This window comes from Papaver somniferum, chromosome 6 (assembly GCF_003573695.1).
Source record: "Papaver somniferum cultivar HN1 chromosome 6, ASM357369v1, whole genome shotgun sequence".
NCBI lineage: Eukaryota > Viridiplantae > Streptophyta > Magnoliopsida > Ranunculales > Papaveraceae > Papaver > Papaver somniferum.
Genome location: NC_039363.1, coordinates 133,982,515 through 134,006,271, shown reverse-complemented (window position 1 = coordinate 134,006,271; position 23,757 = coordinate 133,982,515). Strand labels below are relative to the sequence as shown.

Sequence of the window (23,757 nt, the reverse complement as noted above, 5' to 3'; positions counted from 1 at the left end):
CCATGGACCGAGATGAAGCTTCATCCAAAGCTTCATTTGCATAGTAAGATGTATTTGGACAGGGGGCATATTTGGTACCAAGTAAGGCACATCGCATAGGCATATTGGATAAGTCCAATATGGCAATAGTTGGAAGTTACATTGGCCAAGAGCCAATCCCGCATCAAATGGTGCATTAGGTCAATTGGGTAGATGGCCCTGGTAATGTACAGCTAACATGGTTGGACACCGAGCTGACAACGGACAACCAACATGGATGGACATCGAGTTGGCAGTGGACTGCCAACATGGCTGGACATCAGAGATGGCATTGGAAGTGAGTAGCCATCTTGGTCGGTCATTCAGAAATTCATGGCAACGGCCATAAATAGTGAAGCAAGCTCCCCTTTCTATACTTGTAGAACTTCCATTAAGACATATATAGGGAGGAGTACTTGATTGAAGGTGCATATACGGACCATGCACCAAGTGAGATAGCCTTAGAGATGTACAGCCATCACGGCTGTACATTGGAGTGGTCTGTGGGCCAAATCCGTAAGTACATCCATCACGGTCGTTCACAGGACCTGGCTCAGAAAATGTCCAGCCGTCATGGCCGGACATTAGAACTGGCTTGTGATCCAGAATTGAATGCGCAGACATCACGGCCGTATATCGCAGTTGGTTGGGGTGGTAAGGTGCAGCCATCACGTCCTGGGGAGTTGATGAATGATTTTTTCTCCCCCAATTCTTCTTGTAAAAATGTCAAGTTAATATATATAGGGAGGGGTAGTTTGTTGAAGGTACATATGCGGACCATGTACCAAATAAGCTTCATGGATTAGTCTAAAGAGTATAAATGATGCTTAGGCCTCATTTATAGATGTGTAGCCTTACCAATGGAGCGTGTTAAGCATGAGCATCACTATTCCATGCCCTGGACCAAGTATTCAACACTTGGATGCATTTTGACGGAACGGCCTATACGTACTAGGCCATTACCATGATTGCTTGGCCACGGCCATGCACATGAGTTGGCTTAAGCTTCTGTCCCTTCGTTGATGAAATACGGTCAGTGCTTGATCCCTTTAGAGTAGGTAAGGGTACGTAGGCAACCGTAATGAGTTTCAGCATTGTCGCTCCAGCACTTTGTCGCTCATATCATCTAAATTATGAGATGATTGTGACATTCTGGCCAAACTTATGTGATGCAAGAGATGATTGTGGTCAAACTTATGTGATGCAAGAGATGATTGTGGCCAAACTTGATAAGGCAAGTTGCATTCCATTCCTTGAATGCTCATACTTCCTATCAAGGTGTTCGGCTTAGGCATGTACCAATGGTGCATTGGGCATGGCCTCAAAAGTGAGCTACATAGATATGCAAGTTAGCGGAGCTTGCATAATCCTAAGGAAAGTACGTTATGAGGCCAACAATGGCTTATACGTAAGTCCAAGGTATACTCCTTATGCCTGGACAAGATTCGGTAGTTTAATAGTCGCTCAGCTAGATAGGAAATTCAGTAATGAAATTCCTACGTAGAGTCAAATCCAGTGATGCATACAAAATGCATTGGCCTTGGCCTTATGGCCTTATACCCTTTTACGGACAAGGGTAAGTTTGGAATGGTGCGGAAGATAAGTTAGTTGCATCATGATAGTCGAGCATGCTTGCAGGGGAAAATGAACGTGCATTTTCCTAGATTTAAGGCCCGGATAGTAGCTTCATCATGACGCATCGGGGAGATTACGGCTTGCGGGGCAACGCGCCAAAGGCGTAATTTTCCGATCCGCCATAGTCGGTATCAGAGCAAGTTCTGAGAAAACTCTAGGGACTATGAGTAATGGACCCCTCAAGTGTGTATTTTCCTTAATGGAAACTTAAATTTGGAGAGTATGAAAACTTTTTCGCGGAAAGGAGTTTGTAACTGCTATCCCATTTACTATGCGAATCGAGTTGAGCTTGTTTAAGTACTGTGAGTTTGCCTGGCCTAAGTGTCACTCCACTTACGAGTGGATATCCGGAAGACCGTCAGGGATGGTGGGTATACAATGAGACTGATCATCCCCACATGTTGGAAACTGGCCAAGGGTGTGCATTGTCAGGCCCGGCTAGCATCCCACTTATGAGTGGCAACCTGGATGACCGTCAGGGATGGTGGGCAACTGGAAGCTGTTCCACACAGTACCACAAATTGTTGGCACCAATTTTGTGAACTTTAGGTACCCCTAAGTGTGTAGTATGGGATGCACATTTAGGATACCTGGTCGAGATATCCTCTTGGAACTGGCCAATTGCGATTCTTGGTATTGTTGTGGGCACTTTCGGATTCCTGGGAAGGCGGTATGCAACGGTTACTCAGAAGTTCTAAATTATTGTTCATGGAAACTTGAAGAAACCCGTGATTTCTGAGCATTTGGTATGGAGCTTTTGCTCAAGAAATCCAAACCGAAGCACTTGTCCACAATAGTTCTTTTTTTGAATTTCGGGGACGAAATTCTTTAAAGGGGTGAATATTGTAACACCCTGTGTTTTTAGCATGGCACATGCTAAAGGATGCGTCATGGACCGAGATGAAGCTTCATCCAAAGATTCCTTTGCATCGTAAGATGCATTTGGACATGGGGCATATTTGGTGCCAAGTAAGGCACATCGCGTAGGCATATTGGATAAGGCCAATATGGTAATAGTTAGAAGTTTCATTGGCAAGAGCCAATCCCGCATCAAATGGTGCATTAGGTCAGTTGGGTAGATGGCCCTGGTAATGTACAGCCAACATGGTTGGACACCGAGCTGACAACTGACAACCAACATGGCTGGACATCGAGTTGGCAGTGGACAGCCAACATGGCTGGACATCGGAGATGGCATTGGCAGTGAACAGCCATCTTGGCTGGTAATTCAGAAATTCATGGCAACGGCCATGAATAGTGAAGCAAGATCCCCTTTCTATACTTGTAGAAATTCCATTAAGACATATATAGGGAGGGGTACTTGATTGAAGGTGCATATATGGACCATGCACCAAGTGAGATAGCCTTAGAGATGTACAACCATCACGGCTGGACATTGGAGTGGCCTATGGGCCAAATCCGGAAGTACAGCCATCATGGTCGTTCACAGGACCTGGTTCAGGAAATATTCAGTCGTCATGGCCAGACATTAGAACTGGCCTGTGATCCAGAATTGAATGTGCAGCCATGACGGTCATACATCGCAGTTGGCTAGGGTGGTAAGGTGCAGCCATCACGGCCTGGGAAGTTGATGAATGATGTTTCCTCCCCAAATTCTTCTTGTAAAAATGTCAAGTTAACATATATAGGGAGGGGTAGTTTGTTGAAGGTACATATGCGGACCATGTACCAAATAAGCTTCGTAGCTTAGTCGAAAGAGTATAAATGATGCTTGGGCCTCATTTATAGATGCGTAGCCTTACTAATGGAGCGTGTTAAGCATGAGCATCACTATGCCATGCCACAGACCAAGTATTCAACACTTGGATGCATTTTGACGGAACGTCCTATACGGACTAGGCCATTACCATTATTTCTTGGTCACGGCCATGCAAACGAGTTGGCTTAAGCTTATTTTCAGTGATGAAGTACGATATGTGCTTGATACCTTTAGAGTAGGGAAGGGTACGTATCCATCCGCAATGAGTTGCAACATTGCCGGTCCAGCACTTTGTCGCTCATATCATCTAAATTATGAGATGATTGCGACATTCTGGCCTCTCATATCATCTGGATCGGTATTGCGATGCAAAAGATGATTGTGGACAAACTTGATGAGGCAAGTTGTATTCCATTCCTTGAATGCTCATACTTCCTATCAAGGAGTTCGGCTTAGGCGTGTACCAATGGCGCATTGGGCATGGCCTCGAAAGTGAGCTACATCGATATGCAAGTTAGCGGAGCTTGCATAAGCCTAAGGAAGTACGTTATGAGGCCAGCAATGGCCTATGCGTAAGTCCAAGGCATATGCCCTATGCCTGGACAAGACTCGGTAGTTTAACAGTTGCTCAGCTCGATAGGAAATTCAGTAATGAAATTCCTACGTAGAGCCAAATCCAGTGATGCATACAAAATGCATTGGCCTTGGACTTATGGCCTTACACCCTTTTACGGACAGGGTAAGTTTGGAATGGTGTGTAAGCTAAGTTAGCTACATCATTCTAGTCAAGCATGCTTGCAAGTGAAAATTAACGTGCATTTTCCTAGCTTTAAGGCCCGGATTGTAGCTTCATCATGGCGCATCGGGGAGATTACATTCTGCGGGGCAACGCGCCAAAGGCGTAATTTTCCGGTCCGTCACACCACACCTCCTGTGTGATACTAGTTGTATAAGCTAGAGTCGATTATACTTTAACCTTAGGTTTCTTCTCGAGAGCCTGTAGGTTAACGACTTGAAGACTTCATTGGGATTGTGGATCCAGACCGATACTACTTTCTTGTAGTTGTGTGATCTGATATTGTTGATTCTATCATGTTGAGTACAGTCGTAACGATTGGCTTGAGATTGTTATCTCCGATAGGCAAGTTATAAAAGTAGTCACAAACATATTTGTCTCATAGTTTGTGATTCCACAATATCTTCTTTCGCTGCGTCGATTAAGATTATTGTGAGGTGATTGATAATACTAGGCTGTTCTTCGGAAATATAAGTCCGGGTTATCAATTGGTTCATGTTCACCTTGATTTATCAAAAGACGGAAAAAAAATTGTAAGTATTTCTGTGGGAGACAAATTTATCTATTATCGTGGACTTTTCTGTGTGATACATATTTGTTTATTAAAGTCTTCGACTTTGGGTCATAGCAACTCTTAGTTGTAGGTGAGATCATCTAAGGGAATCAAGTGCGTAGTATCCTGCTGGGATCATAGACGTAACGAGCGCAACTGTACCTCGGATCAGTGTGAGATTGATTGGTATTCAACTACAGTCCAGAACGAAGTTAGTTTGTAGTAGGCTAGTGTTTGTAGCAGCTTAATACAGTGTGTGTTCAATCTGGACTAGGTCCCGGGGTTTTTCTGCATTTGCGGTTTCCTCATTAACAAAATTATGATGTCTGTGTTATTTCTTTTTCGCATTATATTTTGTTGTATAATTGAAATATCATAGGTTGTGTGTTAAGATCAATCAATTAGAATATCCAACCTTTGGTTGTTGATTTACATTATCCAACATCTGTTTTGTTCTTGAGTGTTCGAGGAACTCATTGAACTGACTTTCCTGGTAACATACACAGGGTAGGTACGAAAACCAGTTGGTTTAGTCATACGAATGTCAGTTACACCTTTAATTAAATCTAAGGTGTGTTGAAGTTGAACCAAGGAGTTTTTCTTCAACCTAGAGGTTCTCTTTCGTTTAACAGAACTCTTTGTCTCACAGACAAGACATACTTTCTGATCATCAAAATGATTAGATAGTACAGTCTTAATATCATCGTTAGAATATTTCTTCCCTCCATTTGATGTGCAACATCCTTGAGTGATGGTAACTTCAGGAACATCCATTTTACTAGAAGGGGCTTCCGTTTTTACTTCTGAGCATGAACCATCTTTAGTTGTGTTAGAAGTACTTGGCATATCATATTGCTTTGATCATCCTTGAATAGAGAGCTTACTTAAGCGATGTTCAATTTCCAAGGCATATCTTCTGAGGCTAGCTTCAAGAGACGTACACGAAGAATGAACTTCAGTATTACCTTTGGGTTTGCAATCTCTCATTACACCAAGTAGAACATTGATATGGTGTTTTAACCGATTGAATCTATCAGCTTGGATTCTAACAAGATTTAGAGTCAATTCACTCTCTTCATCTTAATCTCGTTCATTAATGGAGAGGCTCACATTTGAAGGGTAATCGCACGTACACATGTCAGTGTTAGTCTGTCTCGTCAGTACAGAAGGTTCATTTATATTCGAGATTGTAGAATCCTTCTCTTTAATAGAGTTAGACGAGATTGAAATTTTATTTCTGGTAAAACATTTATCAGAGATAGTACTTTTGTCCATAGAGTCATATTTCTACAAACACAGACTTGTAAGGTCTTAATGTGTTTTCCTGCTCTGATACCAATTGCAAAAGCGGGGGTCTAACAACACCTCCAAATATTTCGCTTAGCAATCTGTATGGACAAACTCGAATATACTTTTAAGAGAATCAACCAGACTCAATCAATTAAAAGTATATCAACGAGTTTATATTTCTCTCTTGATTTGATTTACTCAAGCAAGAACTGCGAGTTCTAATCAAATACAAGGAATAACTTGGATGGTACCAAAGACCAATATCCAAGGATCAATCAATGATAATCAACAACCAAAGGTTGGATTACTCTAATTGATGATCTAACGCACAACCTGTATTGTTTCAATTATAAAGATAAAACAACAAAATGCGGAAATTGAAATAACACAGACACCAGAAATTTTGTTAACGAGAAAACCGCAAATGCAGAAAAACCCCGGGACCTAGTCCAGATTGAACACACACTGTATTAAGCCGCTACAGACACTAGCCTACTCAAAACTAACTTCGGACTAGACTGTAGTTGAACCCAAATCAATCTCCCATTGATCCAAGGTACAGTTATGCTCCTACGCCTCTGATCCCAGCAGGATACTGCGCACTTGATTCCCTTAGATGATCTCACCCACAACTAAGAGTTGCTACGATCCAAAATCGCAGGATTTGACAATAAACAAATCTGTCTCACACAGATAAGTCTATAAAAGGATCAATCTGTCTCCCACAGATAAACCATAAAGGTTTTGTTCCGTCTTTTGATAATAATCAAGGTGAAGGGGAACCAGTTGATGATCCGGTCTTATATTCCCGAAGAACAACCTAGAGTTATCAATCACCTGACAATAATCTTAAACGTATGGTAGCGAAAAAGATGTTGCGGAATTACAAACGATGAGACGAAGATGTTTGTGTTTACTTTTTATATCTTGCCTATCAGAGATATCAATCCCAAGCCAATCAATCTGATTGTACTCGTGCGATAGAAGATGCAAGATCAGATCACACAACTATGATAAAAGTAGTATCGGTCTGGCTTCACAATCCCAATGAAGTCTTTAAGTCGTTAACCCGGTTTGAGAAAAGAAAACCAGAGGTTAAAGGAGAATCGAATCTAGTATGCAAACTAGTATCACACGTAAGGTGTGGGGATTAGTTTTGCACAATATTAGATGTCTCCTTTATATAGTCTTTCAAATCAGAGTTTGCAATCAATGTTAGCTTAGTAACAAAGCATTCAATATTCACCGTTAGATGAAAACTTGATTTAGATTCAAGCTAATATTTCTCAACCGTTAGATCAAAAACTTAGCTTGTTACACACACTTGACAATGCACACTTCTAGGTTTGTTAACCGTACCCAAACGTATGCACTTGTTGGTTCAACAATAGTTAACCAAAAGGTTAGCCATATGAGCATCTCATATAAACCATGTTCTTCTTCACCATAACTAGTTCAAATGACTTCGAATGAACTAGTTAGAGAGTTGTTCAATTGTAAGGAAATCTTATGTACCACACAAGACACAATTGAAGCAAAGATGATTTGATTCACTTGAATCGGTCCATGAAATTTTATAGCCACGGTTTGAAAACTGCATTCCTTAGTTTTTTTAAGTTCAGAAATCATCTTCATATATATAACCTTCTTAAGTTCGCAGACTAGGTTCGCGGACTTAAGCAACCGGGCAGAGTTTACAAACTCCAGCAGAAAATCTCGGCAAAAGACCTTCCGCCGGTTCGCGTACGGGGTTCGCTCAACTAGTTTTTCAACTCCAGCAGAATTTCTCGGGATGAGAAGTTCGGCAGTTCGCGGACTTGGCAACAAGCCATTCTTCCGGTTTCTCTTGATCAACAAAGTTCGCAAACTTTGGTTCAAGGAATGGGACTTATACATAAATGTGTTTCCACAACAGTGCTTATGCCCATCATTGGTTATGTAATCCAAACTCTCATTTCAATCATTGAAACATTCTTAGAGGACGTTATATAGTTGTTACACCATTTCTCGTCAAAGCGATTTTCAAAGTGATTCAAACATATCATGACTTTCGTCACTAGGTAAAGATAAACTTGATCGAAGCGAAAAGCTTACCAACATTTATTTCGAGATATAGATAGGCGAGGTATACTCGGCTCGAAATACCAAATTTGTATAATCCAAGTCTATATATATATCATACGACTTCTGTCTCAAATAGTAGGAGATAGAGTAGATAGACTTTTGAGTGATATATAAGTTCAAGTCTTCACATACCTTTATGTCGAGAAGTTCCACCGGTTCCTTGAGTAGTTATCTTCTTGTATGATGAATCGCCATGAAGTCCTTGAGCTCAACTACACTTTCTATCCTAGTCCGAGACTTAGCTATAATAGACTAGAAATCAAAACTTATAGTTTTGATCACTAACATTGACAAACATGCTTGAGATAGCAACGCATGCGAGGTTGACCGAGCAATTCTCTAATAGACTTGCTATCCATATGCATGATACTGAGGGAACTAAGTATCTAGGGGTAGTCTGCTTGGTCTCAACCATACGAAGTTGGTATTAAATTTTGTATAGCGGCTTAATTCTGAGAGTACTCAAAACTGGACTAGGTGCCGGGGTTTTTTTTGCATTTGCGGTTTCCTCGTTAACAAAATCTTACTGTGTCTTTTAATTTTTTTTCCGCATTATAATTGTTTATAATTAAGTAAAATACACAAGTACGTTAACTCCGTGATACTTGATATTGATCTTATAGAGTTTCGGTTATTACCAAACTTATTATCAAGTACATACTTTGTTGTGATATCGTCTCGATCTTATATCCATAGTCAATCGCACGAGTGATCTTGTTGTTGTATTTTCTCGATCTCGTATCCATGGACGATAACACGAAATATGAACTGAATTGTCTTATTATCTCGACTCTGTCCATAGACGATCACATTCAATAGAGGACTTATAGGTTGATAAAATAAAAGATTTTGGTGTATTTGGGTACCCTCTTCTTTTCATAATCGTTAAACAAAGCGTAAGTAAGGGATTTCACCTAATTAGAACACTCTCCTCTCCAATGAGTATTACGAGAATATTGCTAATGGGCTTCACACACAAACGATTAGTTCAGTATGTTCCTGGATAAGTTTGTAATAATGACAAACTTCACTATTTATAACAATTTCACAAATTGTTTTCACCTGGTATTGTCATGTTAGGCTAGGTTTCTTATACCACGAATCAGCCGAGGTTTACACTGTATATTTTGCATTTTTCGATAAAAATTTCGCTCTGACGTTTGGCTAGGTTCTCAGAACTATTCTTAGACGAATATTCGAATGTAAACTCTTGTATCTCTTGTTTAAAACTCACTTTTAGGTTCAGCTAGAAATTTGGAACTCTTCCTGTCTGTACATCTCTCTGTAGACTTTGTTACACACTAGATACGAAGTCTTTAAAGCTCATTTCTCCCCTCTAACTTCTTCATCATATACCAGAATGAACTTTTTACTTCTTTTTTGCTCTTTTCAACACAATTTCCGTTGATATCCGGTGATTCTCCCAAAGAACAAATAAAATAGAAAACTAAAGTAATTCAACATAAATTGCAATAAATCTAACTGAAACGAGTATGAAATTGGCACTACAGTATCAATATTGAGGTTTTTGCCTTTCCACTCATTGTATTTGTTCTTTAGTTTCTGAAATAAAGGATGAAAACAAATGAACTTAGACTTGTTAGGGAACAACGGGGTTCCCAATTACCTATCATTTGACCGGAGATCATACTAAGCAGAGTGATACGTGTTATGTGTTTCTCTCTCAGTTGTTTTACAGAATGCAAGGGAATCATCCGAAAACAACAAATGGCTCACTAAAAGAGTTCTTTTAGTAAAAAACAAATAAACAAACAAACATGAATGAGTATTTTAACCTCAATATTTATTAGGATCCCAAAGAACATTTCCATGTATATGATAAGAGATATGGAGACAGTGAATTTCTTTATCTCAATCCTCCGATTGCAGAGAAGAAAGTACAAGGAAAACCGTTTAGAAAAGTGGCTACGTTTGTTGTAGATATACACTGCATATTAAGCTCCACCATTTAGTGGAAAATATCGGTTTTCACCTAACTTGCATTATGAAATCTCCTTCGATCCTATTAAAAACCTCTGACATGTCAATTTTAAAGCTCACGACCAGTCGAAAGTAAGGGTGCACACGGTACGGTTCGGCTCGGTTCTTGCCGAGGCCGAGTACCTGTACCTCCCTAGGATCGGGACGAAGATTTTGGACCGGTACCGTGTACCTCGGTTCCGGTACCATTCGGTTCCGGTGCGGTTCCGGCACGGTTCCGGTACCAGTCAGTACCTTTTCAGCACAAAAATGACTGCCTTTTCTTTTACCTGTTTTTTACCTGTTTTTTCTATAGAACAAATTCTCATTCAAAGCAACAACTAATAAGTAGCAATATTACTAACAAACCAAACAAACAATGTCTTGAAAATATGGAAAAAAAAGTAGCAGTAGCCACAGACACACACACTAAGTCTTGAAAATGAGAAAATCTGAAAAAAGAACAACTACTCAACTAGCAGTGCAGCTAGTGCTTCTGTAATCTTGAATCTTGATCTTCTAATCCATGTCAGCAGCACTTGTGGTGTCATCACTGTTGATAGGACCAAGTAACGCTGCAAAAACAAATAGCAGTTAGTAACTATTAGACTATATCTATTACTTCCAAACACAAGTAATAATGTAATATGTTACCTTCTTCAACTTCAACATCATCATCTGGTATGTAATCAGATAGAAGATCAAGTTGTATTGGCTTCCTTAGCCATCTTTGTGTGCAAAGCAATGCTCAACTGTCCTTGTAGATAAAGAGCTTCTACAAGGACTTAAGACTCTATCCTAATCTCATAGATAAATTACATATGGACAACATAGACCATTTTTAGAATATCAACAAGTGTTACCATCTCTATCCTAATCTCATAGATAAATTCCTATCCACGAAGGGAACCTAATTAGCAACTTGAATCTTGTAATTCAGCCACCATACATTCACATTTACATATCCCTTGAATGCACAAATACCAAATGACAAACCTTGAATGTGCAGTATCATCAACCCTCTAGAATTACTGAATTAGTGAACTCCAAGAACTTAAATCTGCACTTCAACACCTAATCAAAAGCACAAGAAAAACAAATAAATTAGATTTCAACAACATTTAATAAACCCAATTCAGAAAACCCACTCCACTCCAAGAACTTAAATCTGCACTTCAGCACCTAATCATACACTTGATCAAGTCAGATAACTTCTCAGTACCTATTGATTCTTCATTTCAATAAAATCCATTTTATTTAGACAAACATGGAGGTGATGAAACATAAGAAGATTCATGAAACATAAGAACTAACTACTTGTCATTCTTAACCTGCTCTAACATGTAATTGCAGTTAACTACTTGGTACTTATATAGCATCATCAACAAAGTCTAACAGCAGTATAATGAACCAAATCGTAATCCCAGATTGCTAATTGTAACTAGTAGGAACACCTAACCCATATTAACTTTATAAACAAAAGTTACAAAACCACAGAATTGGAGCATCACTGCAAGTAAATGCACTTTGACAACACCAAAAAGATTGAGTAACTAACTAATTATCTACCTACTTCTAGCAATCATGTAAATTAGAAATCAGAACAATTACTAACACCCTAATTTCATTAACAAAAAGAAAAAGAAGTACTCAAATTACTAAAACAGCACCATTACCATTCAAAGATTAGCACTAGACACTAGACAGTGAATTAGGAACAACATAATCCAAAACAACAACAAATCGCTAATCTTTTCCTTCTCTTTCTCCACTCCCTTAGATAATCTGATTGATACTTAATCCAGTTCAGTTCCTTTCTTTTCCCTTTGTCTTACCCTGTGAAAGTGAAACCCTAATATAATCAGACATAGCTTTCAAGATCAAAAGATTCAAAACTTCACAAAAGTAATGATTACACATCGAAGCTTTGTCTTGATTTTTCACGAATCATCAACGAAAACATGATTATAATGAAAGAGAGGTACACAGATAAGAAGATGCAGATTAGAAGAAACGTTAACCTAAATTGAAAAAAAAAAATCAAAATCCGCAACATCTGATTACCTCTTAGTAAGAACTGAGACATAAACTCATATCAATCAACGAGACAGAGGAGTAATCCAAGTTCCAACAGAGTTCTTCACTTATTCTCCTTCTCAGAGACAGAGGAGAGACGGAAAGAAAAAAAGAAATAAAATTGAAAATAGAAACCCTAGCCCTATGATGTTTGCTTATATACCACCACTTAATCCAACGGTTATTATTGATCTATCATCCCCTAAATCTGACGGCTACAACTAATCGGTACAGACGGTACGGTTCGGCACGGGACTAGGCCAGGGTCGTGTACCTATACCTCCCTAGCCTCGGTTCCTATTTTTAGGACCGGTATCTGTATCCCGTTCCTCGGTTCGGTACAAAACTAGATACGGTTCCACCGGTTCCGGGACGGTCCGTCGGTCCGGCTCGGTTCCTGTGCATCCTTAGTCGAAAGCACCATTTCTCCTCATCCAATGAATTCTTCACGAGAAATTGTGCACAAAATCAAGATTGGCTCAAAAACGAGATGTAGGGTGTATGCATAGGCGCCACACGTCCCTATCTCATAAATTCGCTTAGTAATCCGACGTTGCCTTTCACATGCTTAGAGGTACATGTCGGTATTACTGGTATGTTCACCCACTTTAATTTAAGAGTAAACAAAATACCCTTGCTAAACATATCTCACTTTTGTTTGTTAGTTGGAAAATGATTCGTTGTTTGAAGAGTAGGTTGAGGGAGGCCGTTGTTTTAAGGGATATCCTCTTCTTCCCCTACACAACTTCGAGTCATCAACAATAGAAAATATTTCCTCATTTTGGATTCCTTAACTGAAAGCTTAATGATAAAAAGTAGTAAAAAACAATGAATACGCAGAACAGGTGGTGGAACCTTAGGAAAGCTCAATTTGCTGTAACTCTAGGGTTTTAAATACAACGTTATTGAACCCTGAAAAAATACTAACAACATTAGAAATGGCGAGCGAAATTAGAGATGAAGAGGAGATGAATATAATACAGTCTCAACGTCCGAGTGATTCAACATTAAAGAAACTTAGATCAAGTGCAGATCCTGTTTTGATTGTTTGTAATTGTTTCAGTTTTATTACAGCTTTAACTGCTATTCTTTGTATCTTGGTCAATGTTCTTTCTGCTATCACATCTTTCAAGGATGGATCTGTAAGTAATAATCAACATAACATACTCTTGAGTCTATGTTTAATTTCTTGAAATTTTGTTTGGAATTTTGAAATTTGGGTTATGGTTTACAGATATTTGATGGGATATTTCGTTGTTATGCTGTTGGGATTACTGTTTTTGTTGTACTTGCTGAGACTGAATGGGGTTGGTTTTTCAAGTACTGGAGAGTAAGTTTTTTTTTCTTAGATTGCACAATTTGCAAATTGTAGTTTAACCATTGCAAGTCTTGCAATTCTGATTATTTTTATTTTACCAATTGCTTCTAATTTGGATGTTTCAGGTATTGGAGTTTTGGGCTGGTAGAGGAATGCTACAAATATTGTAGGTGTTAATTACTGTTGGTATTTTACATTTCTGGTTGGTTATTTGATTTTGAGATTGAAGGAGTAATTGTTCTTTGGGATTTTTGAGTTGAAATTATTTTTGTTTTTGATATTAGTGTTGCTGTGATGACAAGAGCCTTTCCTGATGTCACTGGGAAGAGGAAAGAATTAGTACTTCTTCATGATATATCAAGTTATCTACTTCTTGCTTGCGGTGCAACCTATGTTATCTCGGTAAGATTGCAAAGGGAAAATCGTTTGTTTCATTGGGTTGCCTTGAATTCTTTTTATTTTTAAGAGGGGTGTACTCGCAGAACCTGCTTCATGGTCTTGACATTTTATACATCTATGATATACACTTATGATTTTTCCGGCCATGTATGAACTTGATATTCCATTGGTGATGATGGGGTTCAAGGATGTAGTTTGATCCTACTGATTTTCTGACTTGGTTGAATGTGCAGGGTTTACTCTGCATTGGGTCTTTGAAACGTGAACGCCAACGAAAAGAAACTACAAGAGAACAAGCAATTAAGGATTTGGAGGTAATTTATCATACGAATAGAAGTTTGAGATGAATGTTCAGATTCTAGAATTCTAGTTAATTGAGGTCCCTTTTTCAACTAGCCAGTATTCGGCATCACTTTGCAATAGTTCAGTACTTTTAAGGCCTTCCCAAATTGGATGTTAAAATGAGACATCCTTCTACTGAAGCATAGTTTATGTCCCTCGATTTCTCGTCGTACAAAGTCAATAGCTGAGTTTTTAAGATTGGTTAGAACATTACATTTCTTGAGAGTGTTAAGTGAAGCTTAGGGGGGAATGTTTGGTTGCGTGTATAGATACTGAGCACTTCTCGAATGTGTGAATGCAGGAAATGGAGCGTCGTAGAGAGGAACTCGAGGCATTGCTACTTATGGATAGCCCATGAGGCATTAACTTATAAAAATCAAGCAGCTGGAACGTACACTTCGGTTGCTCAAGCTGGTGTTTGCCTGTTCGGGACTTTTTTTGCTCAGTCTTTCGTGCTTATTATTGATTAGGTTGAGGTGGTGTTTTCAACAGTAAGGGAGGAACAGTTTTTCTTCTTTGTAAATACTTGCTCATTATCAACATAAATAACAATCTATATGATCTACGAATTACAAGTGCTATTTTAGTTTCGCCAATTATAGCAGAATTAAGATGTCCTTAAACACCCTTTCTTTCTTTTTTCCACAGGATGTATTTTATATATGACCAAGACAATCTAACACCAACTTACCAACTTTTTCCTTTTCTATTACGTACTCCCATTCATTGTCTCTTCTTATCTAGCATCATAGTTGCATAATTCTGAACTTTGTGAGTTCGAACTAATAAAAGTAAACAAAGCATGACATCCTAAGACACGATATTCAGTAAGTACAAGTGTGTCCAATCAAGCAACTAACTCTTTTGAGGACATCAATAATGTCCTCGAACATTAAATTACACAAGGATCTGATAGTGTTGTTTACTTATCTTGCTAGCAGCGAGAAAAAGAAGAAACTGCCAACAAGGCTGCATCTTTAAAATGCTTACAAAACAGAAACATATTTTCATCTAGTTGATCAGTTAACATCCGCAGAAACCTTGACTTATGATAAACCTAGATGCCATGATTCTCTTTCTCTTCTGAATCCCTAGTTTGCCAAGCAGGATTTCTAGGAGTAGATAAACCAACCTCCCTATTCTCAAACAATTCTTCCGCCTGTTCGGAATTCCTCTCTTTAAATGGATCGGTGTTTCCTGTGGTAGACCGCATTGCACGTGGTAGTTTTGAAGGAATTTCTTGCTCAACCGTGTTCTCTGGCTTCGCAGTGTCTTCAATGCTATCCTGCTGAGCAGAAGATGGTGTTGTGGGAACAAGCTGAACAAGTTTCTTTTTCCATTTTTTTCTCTGCATCTGCCTTGAAGCATTTGCTTTCCCCTGCACGTTTAGATCAAAAGAGTCAAGCAATGAAGACACAAGCGCTAAGGAGAATTAGCAGTTGGAAAGATATTCAAGCATGAACTACACTACTTCCCATCATCAAAAATTGGCACCCTTATTTTAAGTTGCATTGAATATAAGTCCTATCATATAGAGAGCAAAATCTTCTTCTGTTTCAGCATTAAAGTTACACAATATGCACAATATATAGTTGCAGTAATGAAGAAAGCAGGACACGGTAGAATGGTTTACAAAATTAAGCTTTACACCATGTCATAAACGAAAATGATAAGACGGAGATAGGGACACAGTAGTACTTTCTAATGGTTTACAAAGTTAAGCTTTAAGCACCAAGTCAAAAATGAAAATGAAACGGCGCAGTACTGATGCATATCCCATTAATTTCAATACTCCTTCCTAGCTAAAATGTGTGGCTGACTGCTCAATGTACGACTAGTATGAGACGATCAATAATTGCGTCAAACGTATACTACTAACAACTCACTAAATCACATCTCTTTTGTTTTGGTTTGTTTTAAATATTTTCAGTTAGTAGTCATATCAGTAGCAGTCTCACTGATCAGGTGAGAAGAGATACTGATACCAAGGGACTATCATCAGCCTTCATCAATATCAAAAGTACTATTTGTAGAAGGGTTGAAAGTATGTGTTCAGAGAGAGAGAGAGAGGCTTACCACAGTATTCCCAATGTCTGATAACGGCTTCCTTCCATTCTCGCGTTTGACATTCTTTGCATCAATAGGAGGTTTGTCAGCTAATGCACTTTGTAATAGCATTGCACCATGAATGGCAAGAGATCTATTCTGTTCACCATCAACATTGACACTACAACTTCCACCCTCTTCAATCTCATCTGAATTAGCTGAATCGTGCAGATCCACCCTCATTTTGCTAGCCTCTCTGTTTTCACACTTAGAGGGCACACATCCACATGAAGCCCCACATGCACCTCCAGCATCTCGGCACTGGCATTTGTTAGTTTTACATCTGCTGCTCTTACTACAAGAGCAGCAGACACTTCGCGCCTCGCTATCCTCAACTGTGGAATTCGGGAACAGACCTACTGAAGTTGTGAGATCAATGGGATTTGACACCCCTCCAAGAGAAGATCCGTTTCTTGATCCCTTTTTCTTTTTCGTAACCTTCCCCGATTGCCCCCAATCAACATCAAGAGTCTCAGAATCACAATCAGATTTGGAATCAGAAGTGTCCATATCATCAAAGAGCCCAGTGTTGCTGTATCCACCTTGGTTGAAAATAGTGGAAATCCTAGGACCCTGCGTATATGTAAAACAATTTAGAACACCTCAATCATTTTCTCACATCGGTGTCACCCAAAAATGTAACCTTTAGTACCTTACGAAGGTCGTATATGCGTCCTAAACCAATATCCACGTCTATATCTGTGGAGCCTCTTGGATTAGCTAGTCTCTGTTTACGGAATTAATACACGGCAGAAATAAGATTTAGGTTCAGCTTAGCACTCAAAAATCAGAACAATTACTTGCTGTCAATTTATGCTCCATGTCCAATTGTGAATGTAATTACAGAAAATAAAATAAATTTATAGACAGAGGTAACCTGCAATTTCTCTCGTTGAATAAGTTCTTCGTTTTTCATTTCCAATTGGCGAACCAAATTATTGAGTTTCACAACCTTTTCCTTCAGATCCTTTGATACCGAATCCTTCTCTTTACACTCATCTTCTTTGTCTCTTAAATCACACCTGTTAAACATTAGATGTTAGAAGCGCAGCGACAAATTGAAAGTCCAACGTAATTTCAGTTATTAAGAATAGACGTTATCTGTGACTACAATCAAAACCGCATTCAGTTTTCCAAGTACCTTGAAGAGGATGCTAAACTGAAAAGATGAGTCATCACTTCTTTTGCATCAGCAATGGTTCTAACTTGAGCCCAACGTCCCTTGCCAGCGTAAACACGTTCACGCTCCTCTGCTTCTGATAATTGGGATGCCATAGCTACGAGGCTGCCAGATGTGGTAGCTAACATATTTTCAAGTGCAAATATCCTCGAGTTTCTCGCACCAGGAGACATTATCTGGGGACTGTCACTGGATAAGTTGCCATTGAATTAGATTAGATAAGCATTTTTACCACTGATAGGAACAAAGCATGGGAGTAGTAAAAAAGTAACACAACTGAGTCATATTCAAAGACAAGGTTAATAATTCAATTTACCTAATCTTTTTCTGCCTTAGAATTTCAGATTCTTCTTTTAGCTTTGCAAGCTCATTTGCCATGGCAACCCTCCTAAACGTTATAAAAGTTCAATTGCTAAAACTCTGTCAATACACTAAATGAATCTCAGTGCAGAAAGAAGTGAGAACATACGCTTCCTTTTGTCTGTCATATTCTGAACGGACTTCGTGCACCCGTACCATAACTTCAAGTTCATGTTCAAGTGCATTCATTAATGCCTAACAGTTGAAGAAGATAAAAATATTAGTAAGTATAATCAAGTGTGATCTCCATCCACGAGAGCAAAAGCAAAAATAAAAAACAAATGGTTTTATAGCTCCAATTTTCAGACCTTAACAGAACCATTTCCATTTACATTTCCAGCACCTGTGTGAAACCGTGAACATCAACTGTTAAATCATGCTATAGAAAGAATAAAGAACTGATAAACTAAGTGCAAAAGTTTTCTTATTTGATTCTCACGTGATGAATTCTTCCTAGCTTCCAGTAGCTCCTTTAGTCGTTTGGTAGCCATCGTAGCTTCTTCCGTCTTTCTTTGCAACACCTAACATGAACAAAGATAATTACTTACGGTTTTTTTTTAAAAAAAATTACAGCTGGGGTGTCTAACAAATAATAGAAGACGAGTTTACCATCTTTTGACGCTGGTTCAGAGCCAATAACTTGTGCATCTCATACTCATTCCTCCTTCCTTCCTTCTTGAGCTTCAGCAGGAAAAAAGAAATGTCAGTTAAAAATAGAACTCATAAGTTAATTATATTGAACAGCTAAGTTGTGATGCAAATTCAATATATTGCAAGTGATGATTTTTTTTTTTTTTTTTTTTTCTGGAAGGTAGTTCTAAAGGATATCGCCACTAGCATATGCAAAAGTGTGAGGCTCTGTGATTTTACCTGCAACACCTCCTTCTCCCGGGAAGCTTTCCATAACCTAAACTGCTCAGATTCTTGTTTTATCTTTTGTTGTAGTTGGACCTGAATTATGTAAAATAAAAGTGAATGTGAGAATCTGGAAGAAGCCTCATCCATTGTCACATCATTGGTAGCAGAAATAAACACCTTTTGTGTCTTGATTCTATGAATTTCATCCTGCAGTCGTTTGGCTGCTTCATCACTTTTCTGTTTTTGCTTCAACAGTTGATATTGTGCATCTTGCTTCTTCTTTAACACGGCCACCTGCGAAGAATAGAAAGATCATAAAACATACTCCAGAATTTACAAGTACAAAGTTGAGATAATAAATGATGATCTGTACCTGTGACTCAAGAAGACTCAGTTTCTGATGATATTCTTCTTTCATTTTTGATTCAGATATATTTGCATGTTTGTTTTTTATATCCTCGATCTCCTTCTGTTAAACTTAATAAGATTAGAATTTTTTATGAGCAAAAACCTACTGATGACAAATTAAATACAAAGATACATATATATATTTCACCTCTAGAGATTTCTTCTCATGCTCTAAGTCCTGAATTTTTTTTTCATAATGTTGTTTGAGCACTGATGTATGAACTCCTCCAAATTGTTTCATTTCAGCCTGCAGTAAGGAAGATACACAAAAGATTGACAAGCACTTACGAGCATGCACCTTTCCTTGAAAGCATAATAAAAGAATTAAAAGCACTCTTAGCGCGGAGCGGATTGATGTTCTATTTGGTGGTTTCAAAATAGAAGTATATGCCAGCAATGCATGCAAGAACTGCTTACATGTGATTCTTTAAAAGACAAGAAAACAGAGTACATGATTTTGGTGATTTCATGGCAATCTGGAATGAGAATTTTGAGTGGTCGCATTCACTAGGAACTTGGAGGTATTAGCTACTTACAAGTGCAGCTTAAAATCATCTGAACCTTTTAAAATAAACGAAAAGGAGAGATTGCAAAGAAATATATCATATCAAGAAATCAACCTCCTTCTCCTCCAGTCGCTTGTCCAGTTCCTGGAGTTCCTTGTCCAATTGGTCTTGCAGAGAAGAATGTTCCATTTCTTTTTCCACTTGTTCAGCTTCAACTACGAAATTAACCGACAATTTTGATCATTAAGAGAATAATGAAATAAGAAGAAAGCATACTTTTGTCTCAGTGCTGTAATTTCAGAAGCTTCAATGGCTTACCAGAAGCAACTTCTTTATCATCACTATCAGATGGAAAGACGCGGACTGTTGGAAGAAAAAGATTCCTTGAACGACTTGCATCATCCTCCGAATCAAGGCAAACGTCTAAATCACCACGAGAATCATTTAAACTCTGCAACCTCATTAACTCTGCTTCCAGGGATATATTTTTGGATACGTAAGTACTCAATAAATCATTATCCTGGAAAGAATATTGTTAAACTTAATTAGTAATCAGTTTCTTCCATCATTACCAACAGACTAAAATTAGAAGCACATGTGACTTGAACACACCTTTTTAACATCAGAACTACCCTCAATCTCCGCCCATGACTTTCCCTTTTTTGATAATTCAATTTGAATAATCAATTTATCTTTTTCAACCTGAGATAGCAGCCTGTATTAGTATAATCCAAACAAGTTTAAACAAATAAAAGTTTCATCCAAAATGATAACATAAACCTGAGCATCAACAGCACGTTGTTCCAAGTGTTTCCATGCTACTTGACGCTCATGAAGCTCGCGATGTAGTTCAGCATTACTTGCTTCGAGAACTGAAATTTTCTGCCTAAGAATCTGACGGGAACGAGTATTTGAACTGAGTTATATTTGTTTGAATGTCTAACAGCAATGATTAAAACGTCGTAAGTTAAATACCTGAAGCTCATCGTAAGTAGTACCGCCTTCACCACGAAAAAAAAGCAACTCAGCCTGCATCTGCTCAAGTTGGCTTCGCATCATTTGCATCTGAGCTGTCATTGGGTCGCGGTTTATCTGCATCAAGAAGAGCATTTTTAAAAGCAATAAAAATATATTAAAAGAAACCAAAATATTGTGCTTAGGTTTATAGTCCTTACAATTGCCTTATTTTGAATGTTTCGAGCACGATTCGCATATTTCAAAGTATTCAGTGTTTCTTCCGCATTTGAATCAGCCGGACTCACGCAAGCTGTAATCAAAATACATAATAATAAGAATCAAAAGCGTTGAATCACTCATGACCCAAACAAGCATAACTCAAGACCAGAACTTACCAATCATCACTGTCTTGCTATTTCCACCAAGAGAGTCCTACAAACCAGGCGCCAAGTTAAAGGGATAAACTTCATTTTAACAACCACATAAAAAAGAAAAGCTAAAATATGGTGTAAAAAAAAGACCAAGAAATTAATCCTCCTGCCTGCAATAACCGTGTTAACTTGCTGTCACGGTAAGGAACGTGGCCTCCTTCCTTCCTCTTCTTCTCATCGCCTAAAGCACTAATCACATTTCCAAGAGCCAGTAGTCCTCTATTGATGTGAATGCCTATAACAACATAGACTTAGTGAGCAGACATCTAAGAAAACTAGATACTGCTGCCTTGAGTATTTGAGGTATAAATTAAAAAACTTTAACTACCCTCTTTCAGGCGCGACCCATCTGCTCCAGTTCTTTTCGCACGTTCAGAACCTGCAAGGTCCACCAAATGTAGCTTCGCACTCAAGATATCATCACCAACATCGTCACCTGGGATACGCGTGCTTCTCTTTTGTTCCATTGAGATTGTAAAGATGGCATGTGAGCGGCTAAAAATTACACACATAGAAATGCAGTAAAAGCTTAGTGAACCTTTCAGAGACAAGATTCAAGAGTAACCGTAAATGTACAACTGTTAGCTACACCAATGAAAACATCAAAGCTTATACTCCATGAACATATATAAATCAATACCTGGATTGACTGTTCATATTTGTACTTCCAGTAGCACGTGCTAATGAACCTCGGGATAAAAATGATGCCATCTCCTGTTTCGTCCTGACTTCTGGCTCTGTAACACCAGCAAGAGTGATCCCTCCATTTGCTGTTTCTCGAATTTGTATGGGATTTCTTGCAGGTGCAGCTAACTTTGCAGCAGCCGCTTCAGCTTTAGAAGAAATTGATGAATTTGGGTCTAACAGATCGAAAACTTCTTCTTTAAATATCTGTGTAATAATAAAAACAACTCAATTAAAACATATTCACATACGGTCATATTCAAACGATAAACATTCCAATCACTTATGTAAATTAAAAAGCTAACCTCGATAAAAGAAACTCTTATTAGAAATTCTGTGGCTTCTTTCTTTTCCTCAATCTTAGAAAAAATGGAATTCATCACCTGTGGGATAATACCACCGGTACTTCCATCTCCGGTGTAATTGGTTCCCATGGTATACGTCTTCCCAGATCCAGTCTATATCAATACACAATCACAAAATCATGCATTAGTGATCAGATAAAGAACACCACTAGAAATTTAAGACCAGGATTATATAGAAAAAGGAAATCATACTTGTCCATAGGCCAAAACTGTTGCATTATAGCCATGAAAGAGGGCATCAACAAGTGGAGCCACACAATCACCAAAAATCGAACTCGAGGTCGAAGCCTTGTTTCCATAAACATAATCGAACGTAAAAGAATGTGTTCCAATTTGAACCTATAATTAAACAACACATAATATTGTTATTAAGAAATTTCATAAAATAAATGTTTTCTCAACACAAAGCCTAGAAAATTCAACAGAAATTGTACCTGAGGTTCTCCAGGAATAAAAGTAACACAATCCGTACAACCTAATAAGACCTCTGTATTAATCAAAGGCCTAACATTGACAGCAACTCTTACGCATTCTGCACTCTCCATTTGTCAAATACTCATAAACCCTAACATCAGATTCAAACAGACAAAATGTCAAAATCTCTATAAGAACACAAAATAAGAACAAAATAGACGATTGAGTATAAACAGAACAAAGATCTGAACCTTAAACACAACAAATCATGAGGAAAATACAGATTTAACGGTGAAATCAGCTACTATGATTTCATACCGAAAACCTAAAATCTTATTTTCAAATTTTAAAAAGAAAAATTCAAAGAAAAAAGAAACAAAAAAGGATTAAATTAAACTACAGATCTGAGATTACCTAGAGAGAGAGAGAGGGAAAGAGATTAGACGAAGAGTCGAATGATGGAGGTAAATGAGTTGTACAGCGAATTTAGGGTTTTTTTGTTAAGTTTTTCTGGTCCTAGAGGAGGGGTGTTTGATGTCGTCGTGATGGTGGCGGTGGTAACGGGAGAAATAAAGAAAGCCCTAATAGAAATGAGGATGAAATAGAAGAAGAGGAGGAGGCATTAATGAAATGAATTGAATGGGATTGGGGATACAAAAGGCGCTCGACTCCGAATTCAAAAAACCCAAACTGACACGTGTGGGATTTTTGAACGTTTGAGATTCACTTACTCTCTCTCCTACACGATCTTTTGAATTTTGAAATGTAAAAACCGAAATGGCATATTTATCAGCCTCAACTGAAGCTAATGCACCATCTCCTATTGAGTTGGGATACAAAGGATAGGCACTCTCAAGTATGGTTGTCACAAGACTAATGAATATAAGGCAGTGTTAAGATATTATTTTCTTAAAAATAAATTGCCAATTTTATCGATTAAAAGGAATCTAGCTACCTATAAGGGAAAGAATGAACAAAGCCGGTCATGAGCAAGTGATGGCAATTGCATTTACTCGCCAACTAGCTCTCACAACATATTCTCACAAAAAAACGGCTCGCACTAGTTTTTTTATTCGTTAATTTCCTCTTGTGATGGAAATGTTTTGTTTTGTACCCTCATGTATTCCGAATTCCTCTAGACTGCTACTGCCTTCATATTTAGAATCACAATGCAGCATAAATTCCAGGCATTTTTGGCATCTCTAGTGTGTTAATGGACTTGAATACTTGCATATCC

At 38.3% G+C, this 23,757-nt stretch overlaps 2 protein-coding genes across 3 annotated transcripts; one reads left to right on the top strand and one right to left on the bottom strand.

Annotated features, from left to right (window-relative positions):
- The first annotated feature begins 12,894 nt into the window (after positions 1-12,894).
- LOC113289394 lies at positions 12,895-14,945 on the top strand. Its single transcript, XM_026538644.1, has 6 exons — positions 12,895-13,334; positions 13,427-13,522; positions 13,636-13,676; positions 13,795-13,912; positions 14,143-14,223; positions 14,553-14,945. The coding sequence occupies exons 1-6, from the start codon at positions 13,131-13,133 to the stop codon at positions 14,607-14,609; spliced, it is 597 nt and encodes a 198-aa protein (XP_026394429.1). The 5' UTR covers positions 12,895-13,130; the 3' UTR covers positions 14,610-14,945.
- A 129-nt stretch (positions 14,946-15,074) lies between these two features.
- On the bottom strand, positions 15,075-23,145 carry LOC113289393 (kinesin-like protein KIN-4C). Of its 2 annotated transcripts, none has more exons than XM_026538642.1 (28): positions 22,935-23,145; positions 22,541-22,671; positions 22,299-22,445; positions 22,047-22,199; positions 21,698-21,948; positions 21,386-21,552; positions 21,168-21,292; positions 21,022-21,058; positions 20,845-20,936; positions 20,645-20,761; positions 20,450-20,563; positions 20,282-20,371; positions 19,988-20,189; positions 19,784-19,884; positions 19,312-19,410; positions 19,129-19,224; positions 18,933-19,049; positions 18,768-18,848; positions 18,507-18,578; positions 18,337-18,418; positions 18,206-18,240; positions 18,007-18,092; positions 17,854-17,925; positions 17,499-17,726; positions 17,235-17,379; positions 17,010-17,084; positions 16,328-16,930; positions 15,075-15,629 (listed from the first exon to the last, which is right to left on the bottom strand). In XM_026538642.1, exons 2-28 carry the CDS (start codon positions 22,649-22,651, stop codon positions 15,309-15,311), a joined length of 3,819 nt encoding a protein of 1,272 aa, XP_026394427.1. In that variant the 5' UTR covers positions 22,652-22,671; positions 22,935-23,145; the 3' UTR covers positions 15,075-15,308. The 2 variants fall into 2 exon arrangements, with proteins under 2 accessions (XP_026394427.1, XP_026394428.1); XM_026538643.1 differs by lacking the exon at positions 22,935-23,145 and adding an exon at positions 22,772-22,791.
- Positions 23,146-23,757: the final 612 nt, after the last annotated feature.